The 22,896-nt window shown below is 40.1% G+C and overlaps 1 protein-coding gene and 1 long non-coding RNA gene across 4 annotated transcripts in view; one reads left to right on the forward strand and one right to left on the reverse strand.

Moving 5' to 3' along the window:
- immp2l (inner mitochondrial membrane peptidase subunit 2) overlaps positions 1-22,896 on the forward strand; it is a 165,084-nt gene that overhangs the window by 21,538 nt on the left and 120,650 nt on the right. For all 3 annotated transcript variants that reach the window (XR_006096335.1, XM_042412895.1, XM_042412896.1), the window contains exons 2-3: positions 1,150-1,287; positions 8,979-9,082. Coding sequence is in view for 2 of the 3 variants with exons in the window: in XM_042412895.1 (XP_042268829.1) it covers positions 1,153-1,287; positions 8,979-9,082 (239 nt within the window). In the remaining variant the exon portion in view is untranslated. The remainder of the gene's footprint in view (positions 1-1,149; positions 1,288-8,978; positions 9,083-22,896) is intronic.
- Positions 4,163-7,152, reverse strand: LOC121898025. The gene is made up of 3 exons (XR_006096336.1): positions 7,110-7,152; positions 6,831-6,969; positions 4,163-5,528 (listed from the first exon to the last, which is right to left on the reverse strand). It is a non-coding gene; the product is annotated as an uncharacterized LOC121898025 (long non-coding RNA).

Consider the following 22,896-nt stretch of genomic DNA (forward strand, 5'->3'; position numbering starts at 1 on the left):
GAGGCCCGACGCTCATGCATGAGGATGCAGGTCTATTGGCTGTGTATCACACTGTCTTTGTGATAAACTTCTTTGAGAAATTTACAGTGTCTGGGTCAGAGTCTGATCAATATGACAAGCGTGAAAAAAATACTTTGCGGAGAATGAAAACTTTACGTTTGACAGAGTAATCATTCCTCCTGTGCTATGACGTGTCAGGAAGAGATCGCTATAGGGAACAAAATCCTTGTTCTGTGCAGAAAAAAGAAGCTGAGGTCAATATGAGGCTTAGCAGTCTGAGTTGGTTATCTTCACTCCTGATAACTGTGGATGAGCTTATTGACAGTGTTGTGTCACGACAACAAACCAAATGCGACCTCCAGGACATAGACCACACCAGGATGCAAGGAAACACTGTCCACAACACAAAGAATCAAAGACTATAACTGATGATATATATGTTATATAGTTCGCTCCTAATAAAGTCACAGTAAAGTCATCTCAGTGTGCGGTGGTTAATTTAGATTTTCACCTTTATATGTTCCTGTGACCGACCAGCATGTGACTGAAAATACTGAAAATACTGGCTGTGCGTGGGGAGTTCTGTCCTCTGTGATATATATATATATATATATATATATATATATATGTATATATATATATATATATATATATATGTCCTTGATTTTACATCTAAGAAACACTGTGTGCAAGAGAATTTTGAGACCAAAAATGAGATGATGAGCCAGAAAAAAACCTTTGTCTGAATTCTGCCTTAGACTTTTTTACTTTGACAAGAGGAAGGAGACACTTCACATACTTTGAATTGTGTACAATTGTTGTTTTTTTTTTTTGCAGAAAGTAAGTCTAATACTACCTATAGTCAGTTGTTGGATGAACTCAATTGTTGTTGTTGTATTTTCATGCACTTCCACATATCACACGTTAGTGCAGTAATTGTCCTCTGTTCCCCTGTTTGCTCTGCTCTTGTTTCCTTTGTGATTTTTCTATTACTCTCTTGCTGCTGCCGCATCGACCCGCTCTCCCCACAGAGATCAATGAAGTTTAATCTAATCTAGTCTAATCTAACCTGAGAGCTGTTTAGTTTCCTTTGTGTGTCGTCATGGTTCATGCTGATGGTTTTTTTTTATTTATTGTTTCCTCGTCCAGGCGATGGCTCAGCAGGCAACGGCGGGGCGGCGCTACCTGCGAGCGTTTGTTAGCGGCTTCTTCGTCGCCGTTCCCGTCACGGTCACCGTCCTCGACCGGTTCGCCTACGTGGCGCGAGTGGAGGGAGCATCGATGCAGGTGAGACGTTACAACACATCTACTAATCAGAGTGTGAGAAGAAAAACCTCACGCTGTCGGTCCTCAGAGACGTCTACTGAGGTCAGCAGAGAGAGGAGGCTGCAAATTCTACAACTTTACTGAGAGCTACTGAGAGCAAGAAATTCACAGAACCCTGAAAACATTTTGGGTTTTTGCTAACGAGAGAGTCTGAGAAGCTTAACTCTCTATTTCAACTTGCTTCATGTCAAAATGACTTCCTCTATTTCAGTGGTTCATGGTTCAAAGTACGGTACTTAAGTACAATTTTGAGGTACTTGTACTTTACTTGAGTATTTCCATGTGATGCTACTTTATACTTCCACTCCACTACATTTCAGAGGGAAATGTTGTACTTTCTACTCCACTGCATTTATTTAACAGCTTTAGTTACTTTTCAGATGAAGATTTGACACAATGGATAATATAACAAGCTTTTAAAATGAATTGGCAATTAAGCTAAAGTAGCTAACGTTAGCCTAAGTGTGCAGCGCTCAGTGCTCCCAGTAAGCTAACGTTAGCTTGGGTCCATGGATGTACTATAAGAGCTGGATACCGGACTAAAAATGGCGCTCATTCAGTCCTATAGGAATTACTCGCCTGGCGCATATGCCCAAAAAAAGTTTCTAGCTTCCGGGTTTGCTTCCGCGTTGTGCGGCCCACTGAATATGCGCGGTAGTGTTTCCCGCGCTAGCCCTGCCCGCTAGCTCCCGCTCGGCCCATAGACTTTACATTGTGATGACGTCACGGATTTTTAAATCGCTTTTCTCCTCCATGAATCAAAAGTTCATAATAGAAGGAGTCATAATTGACGTTGTTTGCAGTTCGAGGTGTCCTGTCAACAGTTTTACAGGTGTCTCTTCTACAATGGTGGTCTGTAGGGAAAATCCTTTTTGGGCTGCAGGAGGATTTTTCGCTGCAATACCGCGAGTGTCCACTGGGAAAAATTGGCTGCTCTTATAATACATCCATGCTTGGGTCCCAGGTATCGGGGTGTGTTTCCAGAGCGTGAAAGGCAACACTCCTTATCTGAAGGTCCCGGCTCCAAACAGAAAAGAAGCCGCCAACCATAAACTGCAACTCTGTGCTTCAAACCAGCTCCGATTCAAACCAACAGGTGATGTCACACCTCACTGCTTCCATCTTTATATACAGTCTGTGGTTGGAGGAGAACAACGGTTTCTGTGTCCAAAACAAATAGCTGCTTTGTGGTTCCGTGTGAGAAATATACAAACAAACAAAAGTGTTTTTTAATATGAAACGTTTTGAAGGAGTCACAGTGAAAAGTGCTACTCCAGTGTTAGAGCTGCTTTACCTCTGCAGAACAAAGGCAGCACTTTCCTTTAAAAGTGGAAACCGGTATTTACAAGACGCCGTGTTGTAGGAAAGATAATTCCACAAACACATCATGCATGGCCTCTCTCTGTCTCATCCAAACAGTAAACAACCTGCTCTTCTAATCTAAGAAGCACTGATGTAAAAAGATTTTTAAAACGTGCCTGTTGGGTTTTGACCGAGTTTGTTTCCTGTCGTGCAGCTCATTATCCTCGACATGTGTTGTATTATGCATAAAACAATCTGCTCTCTATTTTTAATGAGCATGAATATTAAATATGCATGTTAGCTCCCTGGTTCATGTTGTATATTTATGTCTCTCTGTATGTCGGGTCACGAAGCCGACCTCAGCAAAGACAAAATCCTTAATGGAACCAAACACGGGTTGTTTTTTTTTAAAAGTGAGTTGACAAATGAGATGTTTTCACTCAGAAACACGGGCTCTCTGTTTCCAAACAGTTCACTCCGGTTACAGTTTTATCATGTTTAATCTGTTTATGTAAAAGCTTTGATCCTCCTTGATTTAGTCTGTCTGATGCATAAACAAATGTTCATATCTACAGCAGGGGAGTCTGCAAAAATAGAATGTGAAAGTTGTATCTAAGCTCTTTATTCTGTGTCTTACTGAACAAAGTGTTGCTGTTATTAAAAGGTGAAGACCTAATGACCCGCTGCTGGCTGCTAGCTTGTTTAGACATCAAAATATTCCCATAATGCCGTCTGACAGGACGCCGGGTGAATGTGGTCCTGATTACTGCTGCTCACAACGGGCCTCGTTCACTAATATGTGCGTAGAAATGTTCTTCCTTTGTGCACAAAATTACTGCACATGCAAAATTACTGTCAGATTCATGGTAAGTGTGCACTGCCGCCGTGCTTGTATTAATGAATCAGAATCGTTCTAAATTGACAGGTAATTAGCATATCACCATGCCCCCCATTTCTCTATATAAGGAAAGCTGTGTGGGAGCGGTGCAGCAGTGCAGAGAGCTGTCACTCACTGATAAAAATTTAGAAAAACTAGTGAAATGCAAACAATAGTTTCAGAAGTAGAAGAAGCCAGAAAAGGCAGATTTAGCCGGTAAACATGTCATCGGCACAACCGTTTGGAGCCTGATTGCGAATCCTGTATGCAGCCTTAGACCCTTAACTTTATAATTAGTAAAAAAATTGTGTATTATTGGCAGTTTCACATTTTTAAGACAGTCTAAGGCAGTTCTGAATTTGTCCGCAAAGTAAGAGCAAATTCAGGTAAGAACATATTGATGAATCCCGGATTTTGTGCTTAAAACATTCATACGTACGGTTTAAGCACAGATTTGTGTGTACGTGCTGTTTGTGAGTGAGGCCCAGTGCATCCCGTCTGTTGTCTTTATAATATAAAAGACTCAGGCTCCTCCGTCTGTGCTGTAAAGTTCAAGACGCAGTGGAAATGATAAAGGGACAAGAGGTCATTTGTGAAAGCAGAAACAGCTCTGTGTGTGTTGTTTCTGGGGTTTTTTAGATAAATTATTGAGACTGAGCATAAAGGAATTTTGACACATAAATCAGTGCTTTCGGTGCCTTTTCAAGCTGCCGTCAGGTTTATTTATTTATTTATCCTTTTATTTAGCCAGAAATATCCCTTTGAGATACAATATCTCTTCTGCCAGGGAGTCTTATTTAAGATGGCAGCAGAAAAAACAATAAAAAGGTTTCATATAGAAGTATATATGAGGACAAATAACAAAAGGGATCAGGTTCCTAGCAAATAATGGCACTTGTTAAAAGCAATAACACTGTTCTGTAAAAACTGATTTTAATATATTTTTAAAGAGAGTCAGGAGAGGGTAAAGATTGCACGTTGAATATGCCTCGCAGCTCATTCCAAGTGTGCAGGGCGTGAAAGGAAAAGGCAGATTTATCCAGCTCTGTCAGAGTGTTTGGGACCATGAGGAGAGTTTTCTCTGATCTAGAGTTACAGCTACTGGACTAATCATTCTGCTGGTTCTTCACCCAGTAAAGCTTTTGCAATAAAATTAGGTCAAAAAAAAGTTACAAAAATCTGCTCAGTTTCTAATTGTTGCTTTGGTCAGAAAACATCATTTCTGTCATTTTGAGCTTGAGCAAAACTGCAAAATGTTTCCAAACATAAGCCGTATGTCTGTTTGTCACATGCAAAAGGTCAGCGTGTCATCACAGTGATATTATGTTTAACATTTAACTAAAGTCGGATAAGAAAGAGATTTTAGCAGCAGGATCATCACAGAGCAGCAGGGACTAAACTGTAAAAAAACACAAACAGAGAGACAAAGGAGTGTGTGTGTGTGTGTGTGTGTGTGTGTGTTTGAGTTGTCGTCATGGAAACAGTGTTTTCTGAGCTCCTGAGTAACGGATGGTTATGAATATGTACTGTTTGACTTTGTAATTTATGACACAAGCATGCATGATCAAACTAATGATCATTATCTCAGCGGAGGGTCATAAATTACCTTTTTTTACTGATTAACATTTTTTATTATTTCTGAAACAAAATAGAAAATAATGTGCATCATAAAATATCCCCCCCCCCACACCGTAAACCCCACAGCTCATCATCACCACATACACAGATGGCCTCGGTTGTCAACGTATATACCCTCCATCATGTACATTAGACACAGATATTCAGAATAAAACAAACAAACCGGTGAAAAAACAAGGAAGTACAAAACAAATACGTATTTTTCTCAAAGCATAGATTAAGGCACTAAACCATTTTCTCATATATACATCCAATCTTCCAAACCGATTACAGGACATCTTTTCAAATGCTGCCGTTCTCGCCATCCTCTGAGAAGAATCCATCTGCCTGTCATGAAACTGGTTTGGACCCAGTTTGTCTCCTCCCATTAAGACGTCTCCATCACCTAAAACAAATACGAAATGTGGGTCTCTGAAATCTCACAGAGGCCCAAAATTCTTAAAGAGCAAATTGCAGGTTCAAGTTTTTTTACAAAAGTTATACTTGACCTTGTGTGAAAATGACCATGTGAAAAGTTAATGCAGGATTTAATGTTTTACAAGACATAAAGGCACATATTCAGAGGGAAAAAGTGGCCACGACTGAATCTCTCTCCTCTGACCGTTATTTCTTCTGACCCTGGTCTGTTCTTGGTCTCTTTGACGCGTAACAGGCTCGTAATTATAAGGCCGTTCCGTCATATTGATATGGATACACGTTCACGACCTCTTCAGTGTCACAACTAGCATTAAGATCCATTATTTTCCTGTTGTTTAAAATTGACCGCGCTCCTTCCCGCTACGTCACCTCTGGTTTAGCTTTTTCAGATGCGGAAGTCAAATTCTGGGGTCTCCAACCTGCAATCTGCTCTTTAAACTTTATCACAGGACCATAAAACATGCATTAGATGAGCTTCAGACTTCAGACTTGCATCACCAGTAGTTTATCGTGTGTCTCAACCCAAGTCTAAACAGTCTGGAGGGAGTCCAGACTTGATTCTGTGAAATTTCTCTGCTGCATAAACTTTTCTCCTTTTAATACGCAAAGTTTCTCAAACTCCTGCATCTTCTCTGCCAACCCGAAATTAATAATCAGACAGTCTGCTGCAGCCGAACTGTCAAAATTTTTTCACATCATCTAAATTCAGACTCACCGCAGCAGGAGTTTCAGAAACAATCCAGCATGTAATATGGTGAAATATGACTGCAAGGGAGGCTGATGAAGTATCCAACTCTAACTGATAAACTCGCAGGCTGACAGCACTCACATGCATATTTATTTTGGGGGGTGTGGGGGGGGTGGACCGACAGATAAGAGATATTCTGTCAATCACGCCGGCAAGCGTGAAATGGCCTTGCGTCCCCGTTTAATGAAACAGTCGTCGCGTGTGGCGTCGCTCGCCGTAGTGAGCGGGCTTCGTCACGCGCGGATCCTCCGCAGAAGTGACACAGACAGAGTTGTAAGAATAATGAATGTGTTGTTGTTGTTGTTGTTGTGGATGGGGAGGGGGGTAGCGCTGTCATATTCAGGATCTTTGGTTTGACACTATAACAGTGACATTTTAGATGAAGTGTTTCATCAGGCGGATCACTAAAGGAAAGAGAATCTGAAACTGTTTTACTGTGACAAATTTAAAAAAAGATTGAAAAATGGACTTCCACACTCACTTTGACGGTTTGACATGACAACCTTGTCTCATAGAAATTACCTTTTATATATATTACAAAATAGTTTTCCTAGTTATGTTGGGATGCAATTACTGCCTCGATCTGTTCACAGGCAACAGCTCACTGGAGTCGTAGGGGAGGTGGTCGGAGTGGATGATGAAATAATTGAAATCTGGCTGCCTGGAAGGTATGAAGGTAGAAAATCAATTTAAAATGACAGATAACATGGGAACAGGCTTATATACTGTATGCAATGTGTAGTTAATGGCTTTAAATTGTAGATTGTATGTAAAGCTGGACGTAGCGAGGTGTGACGTCACCTGTTGGTTTGCACTGGAGCCGGTTTGAAGTCCAGAGTTGCAGCTTCTGGTTGGCGCCATTTTTTTCTGTTTGGAGCCTGAACCTTCAAAATAAAAGGTGCGGGGTGTTACCTTTCACGCTGTGGAAACACACACCGCTACCTTGGACTCAAGCTAACACTAGCTTACTGGGAACACCGAGTGCTGCACACTTGGGCTAACGTTAGCTACTTTAGCTAAATTGCGCTAACAGGGCAGGTATCATAATCAAGTAACATTAAACTGAAATATTGCGATAATAGTCCCACTCAATGTGAGTCTCGGAGAAGCAGGTGAGCCAACTGTCAATCACAGCTGTCAATCAACACCCACACAGCAGACATCAAGGCTACTATAAGTCTTCAAATCTTATTAACGGAGCAATAATTTACAAAATGACCACCAGCACACTTATTCTGGTTCTGAATTTAGAGATTGAGACCATAATGACTCGTTGAAAACAATGATTGACTCAGTATTTCTAGAGAGAAGTTGAGGCTTTTTAAATGGGAGCCCCTTATTCAGCACTGAATGCTGTTTTTCTATGTTTTACCATTACAGCCTCACTGGGGCACCAGTGTGGCTACAGACAAGTGTTTTTTTTGTTTAGGAGCAGCAATTTAATGCAACCTAGTGCAGTGTGTGTGTGTATGTCTGGGAACATAGACCTAGTGAAGTGTGTGTGTGTGTGTGTGTGTGTGTGTGTGTGTGTGTGTGCGCGAGTTGTCGACCTTTTGACCAAGCTATATTTAGAGAGTTTAGTTCTGCTCTGTTAGACGTTACACTGAGTCACCACCTCATGTGGCTTTGAGTATATACTGCATGTGTTTCTACGGTATGTGAGGGTGGGATGTTTACTGTAAACTGTGTAGGGAGTCATTAAACATTTGTATGTTGCTCATATTTGTACAAACGAGAGCTGCAACGATTAATCAGTTAGTCAATAGACAGAAACTTGGCGTTAACTTAACAAAAATACCAATTATCTGCACGTTTTAGCTTCTCAGATATGAGGTTTTGATGCTTTTCTGTGTCATATACATAATAGTAAACTGAATCACAGCTGCAACTAATGATTATTTTCATTATCCATTAATTTTCCAATTATTTTCTCAATTAGCTGATTCATTGTTTACTTTATGAAATGTTAAAAAAATTGTGAAATAATTGCATTCATAGTTTCTCTGAGGCTGCGGTGAAGCCTTCGGTTTGTTTGACTAACAGTCTAAAACCTCAAGATATTCAATTCAATGAAGATAAACAGCAAATCATCACATATGAGAAGCCGAAACCAGAAGATGTCGCTTGAAAAATGACTGAAATGATTATTCGAACCTGAATATCTTTGGATTATTGTACTGGCCCTGTAATAAGACGACCCTTGTTTTCATACAGCTGTTTTAGGAAAAAGGTACAACACACTTTCACACTCGTCCTGCTGGGAAAGTTTCCCTGAGATACTTTTAATCCAAGGAGAAGATCCTTGAAGCCTTTTCTCTCATAAAAGTGAAATATTTCCGTTAAAGCAGAACGTTAATCCCACACTTACAGTGCACATACTAAAACTCTTGTCTCGTCTTCTAATATAAGATGACGCTCGCTTTTTGAAATGTAATTTCCAGAAAAAATGTATTATATTCAGACCAGTATGGTACATTAGATTAGTGACAAAACAAGATATTAGAGGATGTCAGGTTGGGCTCTAAGAAATCATATGAGTCACTACTTCCTGGTATTTTCTAGACAAAATGATTAATTGCTTAATTGAGGAAATTGTCTGTTATTCTACCTCTGTGTGTGTGTGTGTGTGTGTGTGTGTGTGTGTGTGTGTTTGTGTATGTGTGTGAGCAGCCGTTCCTGAACCCAGATGGGGGGTCGGAGTGTGACGTGGTCCTGCTGAACCGCTGGAGCGTGAGGAACTACCAGGTCCAGCGAGGCGACATCGTCTCCGTCTTGTAAGTAACTTTGTTAAGAAAAACACAATGAAGAGTTTTTTTTTTTTTCTTCTTCACGCAACACAAAACATAAACAGGAACTCACCTGCTAGAGGTTAAATACTGAAAATACTAAAAATGTGTGTGTTTTACCGGTCGAATGAAGACGACCTTAAAGTCAGAGTCGAGTAAAAGTTTCGAGCTGGTTCGTCTAAAGCCTCGTTCAGAAATATTCTCTGTGCTTCTCGGTAACTGAACTCATGATGAACTCATGAAACACATATTGACATCATTCAGCATGACTGACACTTCCCGAGGATATCATTATCTCTGACATGCATCAACAATAAACCTGCGTAAATCCATGCAGAAATCATAGAAGAAGAATCTGGGTTTTTTTTTACTTGGTAATAGAGAAACAAGTTCAAACTGAGTTCCTGCTTGGCTGCAAGCACAGGTTGTTGTTTTTTGTTTTGTCATTATAAAAGCATCTGTACTTCTCCTACATGATTTCATTTTCCTTCACGTTCCTGCTCCAGTATCACAAACAACATGCTTCTAGTGTTTCTTTACTGTAGCCGTGTTGTGAAGCGAACAGTCTCGTATAAACAGGTGCAGTGTGGTCCAATCAAAACGCGCGTGACGGGCCATCGCCGCTCGTTATGAAAAACCTCGTCTGAGCTCTACCGCGAGGCCCGAAGCCTCCTCGTAGACGTCCGTCCCCAGACGTCTGCGGTTCCATTAACGCTCCGCTTCTGTAAAAGTCTCACACACACACACACACACACACACACACACTGATTCAAACTATTCAAACTTGAAACGCTGCAGCCCCGCGGGTTTCTTGGAGACCCACTGAAGTGAGATTTCACAGGAGGAAATTGACAGATTTGACTGCTGTTCCGAGCTGTTTAAATGCCGCGAGGACGACGCTGTCAGTTTTTTTTTTTTTTTTTTTTCATTTGAGGTGTTTGCTATGCAGCTTGTGGAGTACAGACGGGTGACAGGAGGACAAACCCACTTCCGTAATTACCCCTCGATGGCAGCAGCTCTCTGTTAGGGACATGTTTTGTTTTGGTGGGGAAAGGGATGTTTGTGAGAGTCTATTCCTGGCAGCAGCAGCAGCAGCAGCTCTGAAAGGTAATTTAACTTCATCTGATGATGAGAGCTGCTCAGATTTGAGCTCTTGTGTTGTGGCTGAATTAATGACGGAGGAGGGTAATAATCCAGATGTGCGGCATCACACAGCTGGACAGACACTAAGCATATAGAGCTAAAAGGAAGCGAAACGGAGACCGGTTCTGTAAAGTTCATCTGAGCGCAGAAACACTTTGACATTTAGATTCAACCAGCCGTCCTCGTGGCATTCTCAGCTCTGTGCAACCCCACCACCCCTCCACCACCCCCCCCCTCCCCCCCCGAACCTTTTTGTCTGTTTGTCTTCCCATCTTAATGCCACCTCTTTACCTGGCAGCCCTTTTTGAAGGAGAGGATTTTTCCTCAAAGCAAAAAGACAGTCGAGTCCTCCACATGTGAAACAGATCTGTATCAACTCGCCTCATCGCCTGGGATTTTGTTAAAATCCCCTATAAAGCCGCATCCATCATCCGCCAAGAATATCACCTCTGATTTAAATTTCAAATGTGATACGGCTACGCTGCGGGGGAGACGGACCCCATCGCTTATAATTGGCACTCATTTTAAAGGAAAATTGTTGAAGGGAATACGGCCGTCTGTAGAGTAATATCTTATTTACAGAGCGCCTCTCATTTCCCGCTCATGCTGGCTAAGGAAAATGATTGTGTCCCTGTATTTCTGAGCGGGCGTACAGAGAGCTGAGCACTGCCATGGGTGTTTGTCATGCTCTCAGCGCAGACCATTACAAACCTGATTGATTTTATATTCGGCTGTGAACAGAACCATTTGCCTCTGAGCGGCGTCAGAACTGATTTTTGCAAAACATCATTTTCTCCAGGATGGGGAGGAAATGTTTCTCGTGGGTTATAAATTGGCGTCACGAATGGTAAATGGTAAATGGGCTGCATTTATATAGCGACTTTCTGGTTTTCCGAAACACTCAAAGCGCTTTATACTACATACCAACATTCACCCATTCACACACACACACTCATACACTGATGGCAGAGGAGAATTTCAGAGGAAAATTGCAGGTTGGCACCTACCATGTAAGGTGCCAACCTGCTCATCAGGAGGAGTTTCTGATGCTCACAGCCTTTGGTGGTAATATGGGGTTCAGTATGTTGCCCGAGGACACTCCAACATGCGGACTGGAGGAGCCGCTGATCTTCCAATTAGTGGATGACCTGCTCTACCTCTGAGCCACAGCAGCCCCCACAAGAGATGAATAGAGTCCTCGCTCTTGGCTCGCTCGGTTGTTGTTTAGGGTTTGTTGACAGCCATCTTGGATCAGCAGGGGACGGTGGGGAGGATGAGGAAGTGTTGGTGAATCTCCACAGTTGAATGAATATTCATTTAAAAACTCAGCAGCTGTGGAAACCTTCAAAAGCGCCGAGCTTCATTCCTCTGCGGCGACATCCTGTCGCTGTTTGCTTTGACTGGAGGATTTCAGTGAAGGCGGACGAGCGTCTGAAGCTCCAAGCTACTGTCTGGGCTTCTTGGACAGATGCCGACACTGTGCTCAGTGAGTAGAGCAAGGCATTAACGTTACCAGGGTCACGAGTTTGATTTCTCCAGGAAGAAACACAGAAAGGAACACTGAAGGCTCCTGGATTAAAGACTCTACCTGCTGACATAAGCTCTGTAAATGACAGAATCCACCTCATTGTGGATTTGTCAGCTGTGGTTTTGCTCTGATTGAAGGAATCTTCAGGCCTTTAAAAAGCCTCAGCGTAGTTTGAAATATATTGAAAGGCCACACTAAAGATTAGCGAACATTAACATCACCATAACACAAAACAGAAACATTATTATTTTAATCCTGTAAAGCTAAAAACAGACATAAGGATCATTGAAACCTTCAAAGACTAAACACCCCACACATTATGACTAATTGAAATTGAAATTCAGTAATTACATTACAGTAACTAATCCCAGCAACACTGGTACATGGACAGTTTGTGAGTGAACTTGTTTGGTGTCTTACTGGTAGATTGATGGAGGGTTGATGTCAGTTTGATCTCTTTGCACTCAGTGGACAGACTGGTTCATTATGGGCAAGCTTAGTCACTACCAAATCAGAAGAAACGAGACTCCAGGTGACTCCAAAGTCATCTTGTTTATATGTTTTGTTGTTTTAGCCTGCTAACGTTAGCATGCAGTCACTGCGGCTAACGTTAAGCTAGCCGGTGATGGTCCTCCAAACTGGCGACTGGCTGCTTGTTAAACCACGTCTTCTTTTCTTCTTCTGTGTCTTAAAGACAGAGGATGGAAAAGGTGGCTGTTGAGGCTTTCAAGTTGTTTAAAGGAACCTTTTATTTAATGTACATATTGCTAATCTAGTTAGGAGGCTCAGAGTGAAGATTGGCTTTTATTTTAGAAATAAATCTTGCTTTACTTTCAATGCCAAGAAAGAACTTTGTGGAAGCTACTTTTCTGTCTGTGATTGATTATGGTTATATATTGTACCTGCATGCAGCCTCCTCCATCTTACAGAGCCTTGATTCAGTGTACCATGCATCTACATTTCATTACAAATGCAAAGACCCTTATTCACCATTACGTTTGTTATGATTTAGTGGGTTGGACATCGTTGACCACTCGCAAACAAGAGCACTGATATATTTGTATCTATATAACCGATACTGGGTAAACTTCCAACTTACTGGTTGCTTTTTAACATACCCTGGTTTTAACAGATCTGGGGAAAACTGCATTTTCCTTCTATGCACCTTGGCCATGGAATAATCTGCAAAAAGATCTAAAATTAGAAACATTCATATCCATTGAAGGATTTAAGGGCATCATAAAAAAATGTGGTGATGGAGGTATGTGGTTGTTTTTCTTGAGAGGTTGCTGTGTTTGAATTGCTGTTCATCTGTTTTATGATAATATATCGTATTATCATGTTGTATATGTTGCATTTTAATTTTGTGATTTTGTAGCTGCTTCCTTTGCCAAGTCTCTCCTGCAAAAGAGATTTTTGATCTCAGTGGGTCCTCCTGGTAAAATAAAGCTGAGCTAACGGCTGAGTAACGGAAGTAAAATAACAAGTAAAGTACTTAATTAAATTAAGTAATGTAAATACTTTTTTTCATGAGTAATATGTGTAAGTGATTACATACAAACTACATAACCACCAAAAATAACGAATGTAGAAATGTACAAATGTGTTTTATTTCTGTCTGCGTACCAGGAGAAATATGTGTGTATTAGACTTATTAGTATTCATGCAGTTTAAAGTGAGAGGGAAATATCTGATTATGTTAAGCTAACCAGCATTAATTGATTATTTAGTCTGACTTTATTGATTACCTCTTTTACTCTTCGATCTAAACGGCTCAGAAATTGGTAAGCTAACGTTAGCTTTGTCAGTTGGTGCACTCAGTTAGCCTAGCAACAGTTCCACCTGGCAGTTAGTAGCTGTAAATATTTAGTAACAACTCATCTCTACCTGAATACTAGTTTGTGGTGCAACTGGTTTTAATTTAGTGATTCAGCATGAATCTCCACTTAATAAACATTATAACGAGGCTACGTTTGAACTGACAAACTGCTGCAACTGACTACTGACTACTATTATCCCAACTAGAGAATGAACTGTGACTGTTGTAATCACAGGTTTCTCTCAGCACCAACAGCACAGTTTTAAGCTTCATAGCTAAATTAGCAGCTAAAAATCTTCCACTATGAGTCTGAATGTGACCAAACTGGGTTTTGTGTCCTCATGAGGGTTTATTGTGGATGTGGGGTGTGAAAATGTTTGAGAAGCCCTGACAGCATTCAGACTTCTTCAGCCCTGAGAGCATGTTTTCATTTCTGTGACAGTTAGCTTTAATTTCAGGGCGTTACAAAGGCTCTTTCTACTTGTTATTTTTATTTTTCTTTGACTTTACCAACATGCCTCCTTCTCCAAAGTCTCCAGAGATCAGGACAGACGCCAATACTTCATGTTTAGTTTTTTTTTTTCTAAGTTTAGTTGATTTTTCACAAATGCTAAAACACTCTGAGGGGAACAAAAAAAAAAGAAGAAAAAAAACAGAGGAAATGAAGTACAAACCGTTCAGGTGAGGAAACGTATTCAGGTGGGATTTCTAAAAAACATCTCAACCCGAAAGAGACAACAAACGAGATGCAAAAGACAAGAGAGAAGAAACGCAGGAAAAACAACAACACACAAAGAACAAGCAGAGGGAACGAAAAGAATAAAAATAAGAATTGTGTTTGTGTGTCTGAAATGTCAGGATAAAGAGTGCATGTTGGGTAATGGAGTTATTATTTGTTCTGATTCTTTAACTTCATGATGCAGCTAAAATGAAAATTATATTAACAAATTACATTTTTGTTGCATTTAGTTTGAAGGTATTGAAGTGCACATTGTGTGACTCCTGGCAGCTCTAAAGCTTTTAAATAGAGAGTTCCCAAGCTGATCCTAAGGATGGGTATCGGGTCGATCTGGGCATCTTTTAAAGGACTTTATCAGCTAAAATAAAGCTGATTCTTTCATTAATGTACTCTACTCACGACTGCTCTCCTTTTCAGCAGCCTACACTTCTTACGTGAGTGGAAATTAGAGTATGTGGTTGTGAAAATGATCTGTGCACAGCAGGGTGAATGACTCTAAATACTGACATCTTGGTTAGTAAATTAACAGATTTGTTAAACTCTGATTATTATCTCTCTCTTCTGCATTCGCAAAGAGCAGCAGCGTACAATATCTAACATTTTCAGCTGGTAGCTTCTCATTTATATCCGGCACCGGCCGTCATTTTTTGCCGGTTAAAATGACAAACATCGACAGCAGCAGCTCATATCGGCTGTCACTAATTGACATTAATTCTGCGCGTAAAATAATGACAAAACAAAATTAATCTTGGGGTTTGTGTTTTGCTCTGCAACCCGTGTTTGTACTCAACCAAAGATTATTTGTGAAGGAGGAACCTCCTCTCTGTAACACCACTGTACAACCGCAAGCGTTTCACCGACAGAGTGAGACATCTTCTAGTTTAGAGGATCGCATTAGGTCAATTTCAGGAGTCACATTCTCCAAGTAAACTTTGGAGATCAAACCAGAGCTAGAAGGAGAGTAAATATTGGATTTACATCCATCAGGTGGAAACAAACACGACTCCAAATGATTGATAATGTCTTTTCAGAGTCCAAAACAAATTTCCGCATGTGGGCAAATAAAGTAAATCTTGATCTTGATCCATTTTTAATAAAAAACACAGATTTTTGTAGCTTTAACTGATCGAGCTAAAGAAGGAAACTTATTGCTGCATTTTGTTTAAAGCAGATTTTTAACTTACTCACCAAAACAGGTCAAGGTCAATAACTCCACACCGCACAATTAAGAGCAAATAAAGGCATTCATTGAAATAAATTTGTAAAATTACATTAAAATAACATAAACGGAGCATAAGTTTAGTAGATAATTGATTAAAAGGTACAATAATTTCCTGTGTTCATCAGTTTAAATCAAGGAGATTGAAGCAAATTAACTGGATTTGCTCAGTGGGCTCACACACCGTCATACGGTATGATCACAGCTTGGCACATTTTGTAATATTTTCTCACATGGTTTCATGTGCTGTCATGCGTCAACACGCTTCATGTAGAGACGGTGAACGAGGAAATGAGCGGAACGAGCTGCAGCGTCTCGCTGCTGCTCGGCTGCTGGTTTTATATATTTATATCTGGTCAGATTCCTGTTCAGCAGAGCAGCGTTCACATCTTCTTACAGTTAAGATTTATGGCCTCGCTATATTGCTAATTAGCTAGTAAATAATCAGGTGTAGTACGGTGTAGCAGAGAGAGGGGAAGGGACTTGTCACTGTTGTTTAGCAGAAGAACGTTTAGATTTAGTGGATTTCTCTCTGCTTGTTTAAAAAAAAAAAGTGTTTGTGTTTGTCACATTTCACTGGTTTTTGTTTCCAATTAAACTTGGAGGAAGTGGTGTCCATCAAGAGGACATTATTCATTCCAATTCTGCATAACGGTACCATTCATGTTTGGGAAATGCTGTGCTTCTTCACTTTCTTTTTCTTCGTTTCTTCTCATGTCCACGTGATCCTCTATTGCTCTGTTGCTGTTTTCATGTCAACAGGAAACATTGCAGAAGTTTCAGCATCTGTTCCTCAGCAGCCACATTTCTATTGTAGTTTTGGTTTGTTTTTCTGACATTTTTCTAGTTTTTCAGCGTATTACATGTTTACACGTTTGCAGCTGGTTTAGATAGTAACAGATGCTTTGTGGTTGTACTTGAATATGACGTTTTTTGCCTCTAACTTTCTCTACAGCCTGCAGTCGTTAAACCTTTATTGTTTATTTGTGATGATCAGACGATGTAAGAGTTGGATAACAAACCAAGCAGCAACCTCCGGGGCTGTAAAATGAAGCCAATGTGGAAGTGCCAAAAACTGCAGTTCCTTGAATGACTACTTGAGGCTCTAAAAGCGAGTCAATCCCCATAGACCCCCATGTCAAAATGCCCAACTTTACAGCAGAAATAAACATGTTTACAGCCTGGTACAAAAAACAGGTTTTGATCTCTAAAGCTAATTTCCTCTTTCATGACTACTGTACGGGGGGTGAATTTTTTTATAACTCACCCGTTTAAATTTTATTAAGCCGTAAAGTTATGCATAATGAAGGACATGGCTGCTTTGAGTGACAGGTCCGCCAGCCGCTAGGTGGCTTGTTTCAGCCATTCGGCCCGCCTCTTTGCCCATTTTTGATTGGCTGGGAGTTAGGCAGAGTCACATACTGCCAAGATGGCAACGGCTGGAGCGGCTCACTTTGAGCTTCAAAACCGCTCTTCAGAAACCAACAGGTGACGTCATGGTAACTACGTCCATATTTTTATACAGTCTATGGTCAAAACACTGGTTAACAGGAAGTATTTATGAGCTCTGATCAAATTTAAACTAATTTCCACACTCATCCATCACTGGCTGAATAGTCTGTCTGGCCGCTGTTTGAATCACGCCACATTATAACCTCTGCTAGATGGCGGGGGGCGGAGTTACAGACTGTACTTTAACAACAGCGGGCGCACACACACAGCCAGAATAACAACAGGAAGGCTGCAGGCAGCACAATAGTACTGCTCAGTGATACCCTCTCATATCAGATAATCGTTTGACCATATTTAGTACAAAACTTAGACGCCGACTGACGCTTCAACTCCTTTCAGATATCTGAACTCCTTTCAGCACCTTTACTGCAACTGACACTATTTTTTTTTAGCGTTTACACATCAGTCGAATCCCAGTTCAAGTACAACTGCTACTATTTTGAGCGTTTACACTGCAGCAGACACTGAAACTCCTTTCATCACTGCCGCTTCAAAAATCCACATTTTAAGATCTGTTTTTAAATGTTTCAGCAGAAGCACATAAGTTCAATATTTTAGCCGTTTCGGTTTCTTTTATTTAGTTTTTCTTCACAGTCATGTATAAATGTTAAAGTAGACGACGTGTTGGAGGCGTTATAATCAAAAAGACATTTTAAAACTGATCAAGAACAGGAAAAAAAATGTAAGAGCTGAAATCGTCAACATGTGAAGCACGTTTTCAGGGATTATTAGGGAGCACATAATAACACCAGACAGGTTTATTGAGGTGATAAATGGAGAATATTTATCATTTGAAAATACAATACGAACTGGAAACGCATTGCAGCATGTAACATGATGTTGGAATAGAAAGAAAAATACAGAGAATCATAAATTACACATAAAATACAGTGAATATACATGAGAATCTGTAAGTCATATTTATATTAACAAGTTAAAAGTCCATTATTTCTCTCAGTAGAAGATATAATTATAAGACAGTTGGTGGAGAGTAGCAGTGAGTCCCTGATCTATAAGACTACACATGGAATTCATGTGGGGGTCTGAAACTAATTTCCATTAAATTGGTATTAAAGCTTCACTAATTAAATAGGCCCTCAGAGGTTTCAGTCTTAAAGAAGGAAAACACTCCTCAGTTTTCAACAGCTGGCCTCGTCCAGACCTCTCAGACACACAGATGTGTTAACTGGTCAGTCTGGAGAGAAGAAACCTGAGTTTATACGTGATATTTGCTCATTATATTTGTTTTATGTACATATACTGTATATTTTCACCATGTAGTGATGACTGATCGCAGCTTTTTTCTGTAGATCCGTGCTGTAACATTGATGTGCTTAAGAATAAACGCCAATTATTTCCACGTTTGGCTTGAATACCTGAGTCTGGACATAGCCCCCCCCCCCCTCCAGGAATTATAAATATCCCCACCAAGAAATTATCAGATGTTTGACGTATAAACTACGGGAACAAATACAGTGCACATTCCTTTGTAAGAAGAGTTTCATTCTGACAAAGGACTATATAGTTGGTTTGGTTATATGTTGATATGAAATATTTTCATATTTTCACACAATAACACAATATATATTTCAGTCTGGCTCTGCCAATGAGTCCAAACTTGTCTGAAATACAAAATCTGTGTGTTTATTTTTCACAGTACATTGATCCATTCATCCATCCGTCCATTCTTAAACTGTATGTTCTGTTCAGTGTTGCAGGGAGCCGTGAACGATATCCAAGAGTCTGGTTTCCAAATTCACCTGTATTGTATTGGGTTGTGTTGTGTTGGGTTGTATTGGAGGACAGAAACCAGTAAACCTGGACAAATAAAACTCAAATACCTGCATGGATGGATGCTACCAGTGTGAATAAGAATTTATTTGTTGTAATGTAAGTGAACTATGAACTAACATAACAAAATTGGACAAAAAGGAATAATATGTATACATATAATATACAATACTATAATTGGTGTGCTTCTCTGCTGTGTTTCTGTTCTTTTTTATACTACTCTCTCTTTGTCAGAAAATGGTGAAAAATGTCGATCACTGTTTCCTAAAACCCGAGATGACTCTCTCAAATGTTTTGTTTTGTCTACAACTCAAAGATATTCAGTTTACTGTCACAGAGGACTAAAAAAAAACAGAAAATATTCACATTTGAGAAGCTGGAATCAGAGTGTTTCAGCCCTGCTGCTGTGTTTGTCTTCTCTCTCTAGATGCATATTTTTTATTTTGTTTACATTCATGTTGCACAAAAAATTCTCTCTATTTTTTTACACATCTCAGTTTCCCACTCCTCCATATTATCTGGGTAATTCTTCTTCCCATAGACCTTTTTCAGGGATGTAACAAGAGAATTTGGCTTTTTTTTTTCTTTAAAAATTACTGTAAAAGATTAATCGATTATCAAAATAGTTGGCGATTAATTTTCTGTCGATCGACTAATCAGTTAATCATCATTAATTAACACAATAAACAATCTAGTACTCAGTATAAGTTCTACATGTGTGTTGTCAGACCACATTCATTTCACCGCTTTACATGTAAACATTCATAAAATTGTATTAATTAGAAAGATAAATTGTTTGATAAAGGATGCATGCTGCTGTGATGCATGCTGGGTAGCAGGATGACTCGGCGTCGTCCAGCCGCAGTAGATGTTCTTCTTTCAGGGATTTTTTCGGGTCTTCTTCCTCTCCGTCGTCCCGACATCAAAGCAGATCTCCCCCCAGGAGCGATGTTGGAATTACTTCAATGTGTAACATTTTCTCGTTCGTCCGTTTAGCGGCGGCGGCGGCGGCGGCAGATCCCTCCCTCCCGACGCCGTTAGTCAGCTGACATATTGAGGGCACGATGAAGGCTGTACGTTAACGCCGGAGGCAGCGACGCGCTATAAAGGCAGCAAGAAACACTTTTCATCCTGTCAGGCTGCAGTTTTCTGTATTGAATATGGACACAAATACGAAAACTAAATAGTTGATTTGTTTCATTGTATAAATGATTCTGAAATATCTTCAGAGAGGTCATGTACATCAGCCCTGACATAAAAACTGTCTTTTTCAGGCTTATGATGTTCAGTTTTTGTCAACAATGTGAGAATAGAAGTGATTTATTTTGCAATCTGCATACTGTGTATAATAAAAGGGTTAGATTTTTTAATTTGAGGGAGTAATTTGATAAAATTCAGTATTTAATTTTGGTGTACACAGTTCAGTTTGAATAAATGATGTGCTGCACACAGTATATGTCATTTTAATGGTTGATGATTTGGTGCACTTGTCACAACTGTAAAGAGGCAGTTGTCAACAGAATAACAACAGCATTGATCAAACAATAGAAAAGACCTTCAGTCCCTGAAGAAGAGAGGAAGAATTATGACCAAAGACTGGCATAAAAAATCCAGGTCCAGGCACTCAAGGTAGGTTTGAAAAATAAAAGGCCTTTATTTCAGTGGGCTGGAGTCATCAAAAAAACACACCAACACGTGTGTGGGGTGTGACCTTGAAGAAGGCACGAGCCATTTTTTGGTCATAATTCTTCTGTTCTTCTTCAATATTATTCCCATCCATGAGCACTGGTGGTTTGAGGGACACCAGCAGCGCTCCTGTTACTTCTCTCTTTTACCTATAGCCCCTATTCAACCAAAAGGTTCCTAACCTCAGGAACTAAACCAGGAACTAAAAGTCTCATGACCCGTGACACTCCTGTTGATGTTTGAGTTAATGAATGAATGAGGATTAAAGTGGATGGTTGCGTTTGATTTTGACACCATGAGATTGCTGTTCACATCCTGTCTAAGTACATATTGAGGATAATACTTATGTATTATTAGCTAATTGATATTATTCATAATAACACTGTCTGATCTGTCAGTGTGTAATGTGTTGGTCGTGGCTCGTAGTGATGAACCTACAGAGAATTATCAGCGACTCTGCAGCTAATCTCGGCTTCACGGAGCTTTATGGTGAGTTTCAACTCATTGTTTATCTGTCCGGCTGCAACTTTACTGTTTTGGTTCACTCTCAGCGCTCTTATAGCGTTGTTTGCAGAGAAAAAGCTGTAAAAAGCCGCTGTACACTACCTGCTCAGCACCAAACGGCAAACAGACACAGTTAGCTGTAGACTAGCTGGTGAACATAGTGGAGCATTTAGCAGCTAAAGAGCCAGACATTTCCCTCAGGAGTTGGTAAAACAGAGCTAAAAGAGAGTGAATATTGGACTTAAATTCACCAGGTGGACAGAAACACGACTCCAGATGAATGATAATGTTGCTCCGTAACTGCTGGATGTAGAAATAAGCAACTGTTTGCTAACAAGTTCAACATATCAACTTAAAAGGTGATGATGTGTCAGTGTTGTGTTCAGTTCTTGTTTCTGCTGAAAACAAGTTTTACTGGTACTCAGAGTATTTTTACATTGTTGTACCTTCACTGAAATGAAAGATCTGAGTGCTTCTTCTACCACTGGCACTGACAAATTATTTTTGTCATTTCAATTCGATGTGGGACATTTTCAGACCTGCTTAACATTTGCACTTATTGACCTGCTCGTATCCTTTGTAAAGAACTCGACACGGTGATGAAAATTACCCAAGTCGAAGATGTGTGTCGCTTTTCTTCAACAACTCCTGCTGCACAGGTGCCCTTGAGCCACTTCCTGCAGTTTGCCCTCCGTGTGTGAAGAGAGGATATCCAACTAGACAGAATCAGTGAATCTGAATGTGTAAACAGTTTTAAGCAGGACATGTGGAGCTGAGCTGGAAGTCACAGCTGCTCCACATCCTTTAACCCGATGCTTGAAATGAGCTTTGATCTGGGCTAATTCTGCTGCCGCTAGGAGGCTTTCCTCTGGACCCCGAGCTCCCAGCAGGCTTTGTGTCACCAGTGTTTTAACACGGTTATGCTGATCGGTCGTATGGTGGTGCAGCATTAAAACCAGAGCCGGGAATTAAACAAGAAAGTGTCGACACGCTGAACACTTGACGAGAATCCCTGCTCTTAAACTTTTAATAATAATAACTCAAGAGTTTCTTTCAGATTTATATTTATTTTCATTTTGTCATCATAGTCTGACCAGCGGCGATACATCATGAAGAATTAGCTGAGGGATTTCATTTTTTTTTATTAACTGTGAGTTATATAAGCAGGAACTGGGATTTTGAGTGTAGTTTTACAGCTAAATCAATATGTGCTTTATAGAGGCAGCAAATTTATTGCAATACAATAAGCTGCGTAACACCTCTCCATTAAATCACAACTCTGAGCGCTTAATTTTCAAGGTAATGATGACAAATTGAGATGACATAAACCTCGAGTGAATTGAAGTTAATATTTCCTATGTCAGCTTTTAGCTCTTATGTTCAGGCTGCTGATAGTTTCCACACACGGCGAGGCTCCGGTTACTTTAAGTAATCAGCTTATGAGCTCTGATGTTTGCGGTATTTCCCCTTAAATTTGCTCTTTAAGTAGGTTCAAAGTTCGATAAAACGTGTAGCGGCTGTATTTGTTGTATGTGCTCACATGGAAGATTTATCACACTTTATGTGAAATGTTCAGACACAAGGTGACATTTTTATGGCTCCACCTTTAAATCAAATGTCTTGTGCATCAATTTATACACACCTACATTGTTATGTGGTTTCTCTGGAAATATAGCAGACTAGAATTTCACATAAAGATCTGCGGGATTTTAACAATGCTTTCCTAACTGGTGTTGATGAAACATTTAGCATTAAATACCTTCATGATGTTGAATCAGAGCCTGTTGATACAATATATGACTAAAATCAAATCAAAATCAACAAAAAACACAAGAAAGACATGCGAAACTGACACTAGAGA

The sequence above is a fragment of the Thunnus maccoyii genome, chromosome 5, assembly GCF_910596095.1.
Source record: "Thunnus maccoyii chromosome 5, fThuMac1.1, whole genome shotgun sequence".
NCBI classification, from domain to species: domain Eukaryota; kingdom Metazoa; phylum Chordata; class Actinopteri; order Scombriformes; family Scombridae; genus Thunnus; species Thunnus maccoyii.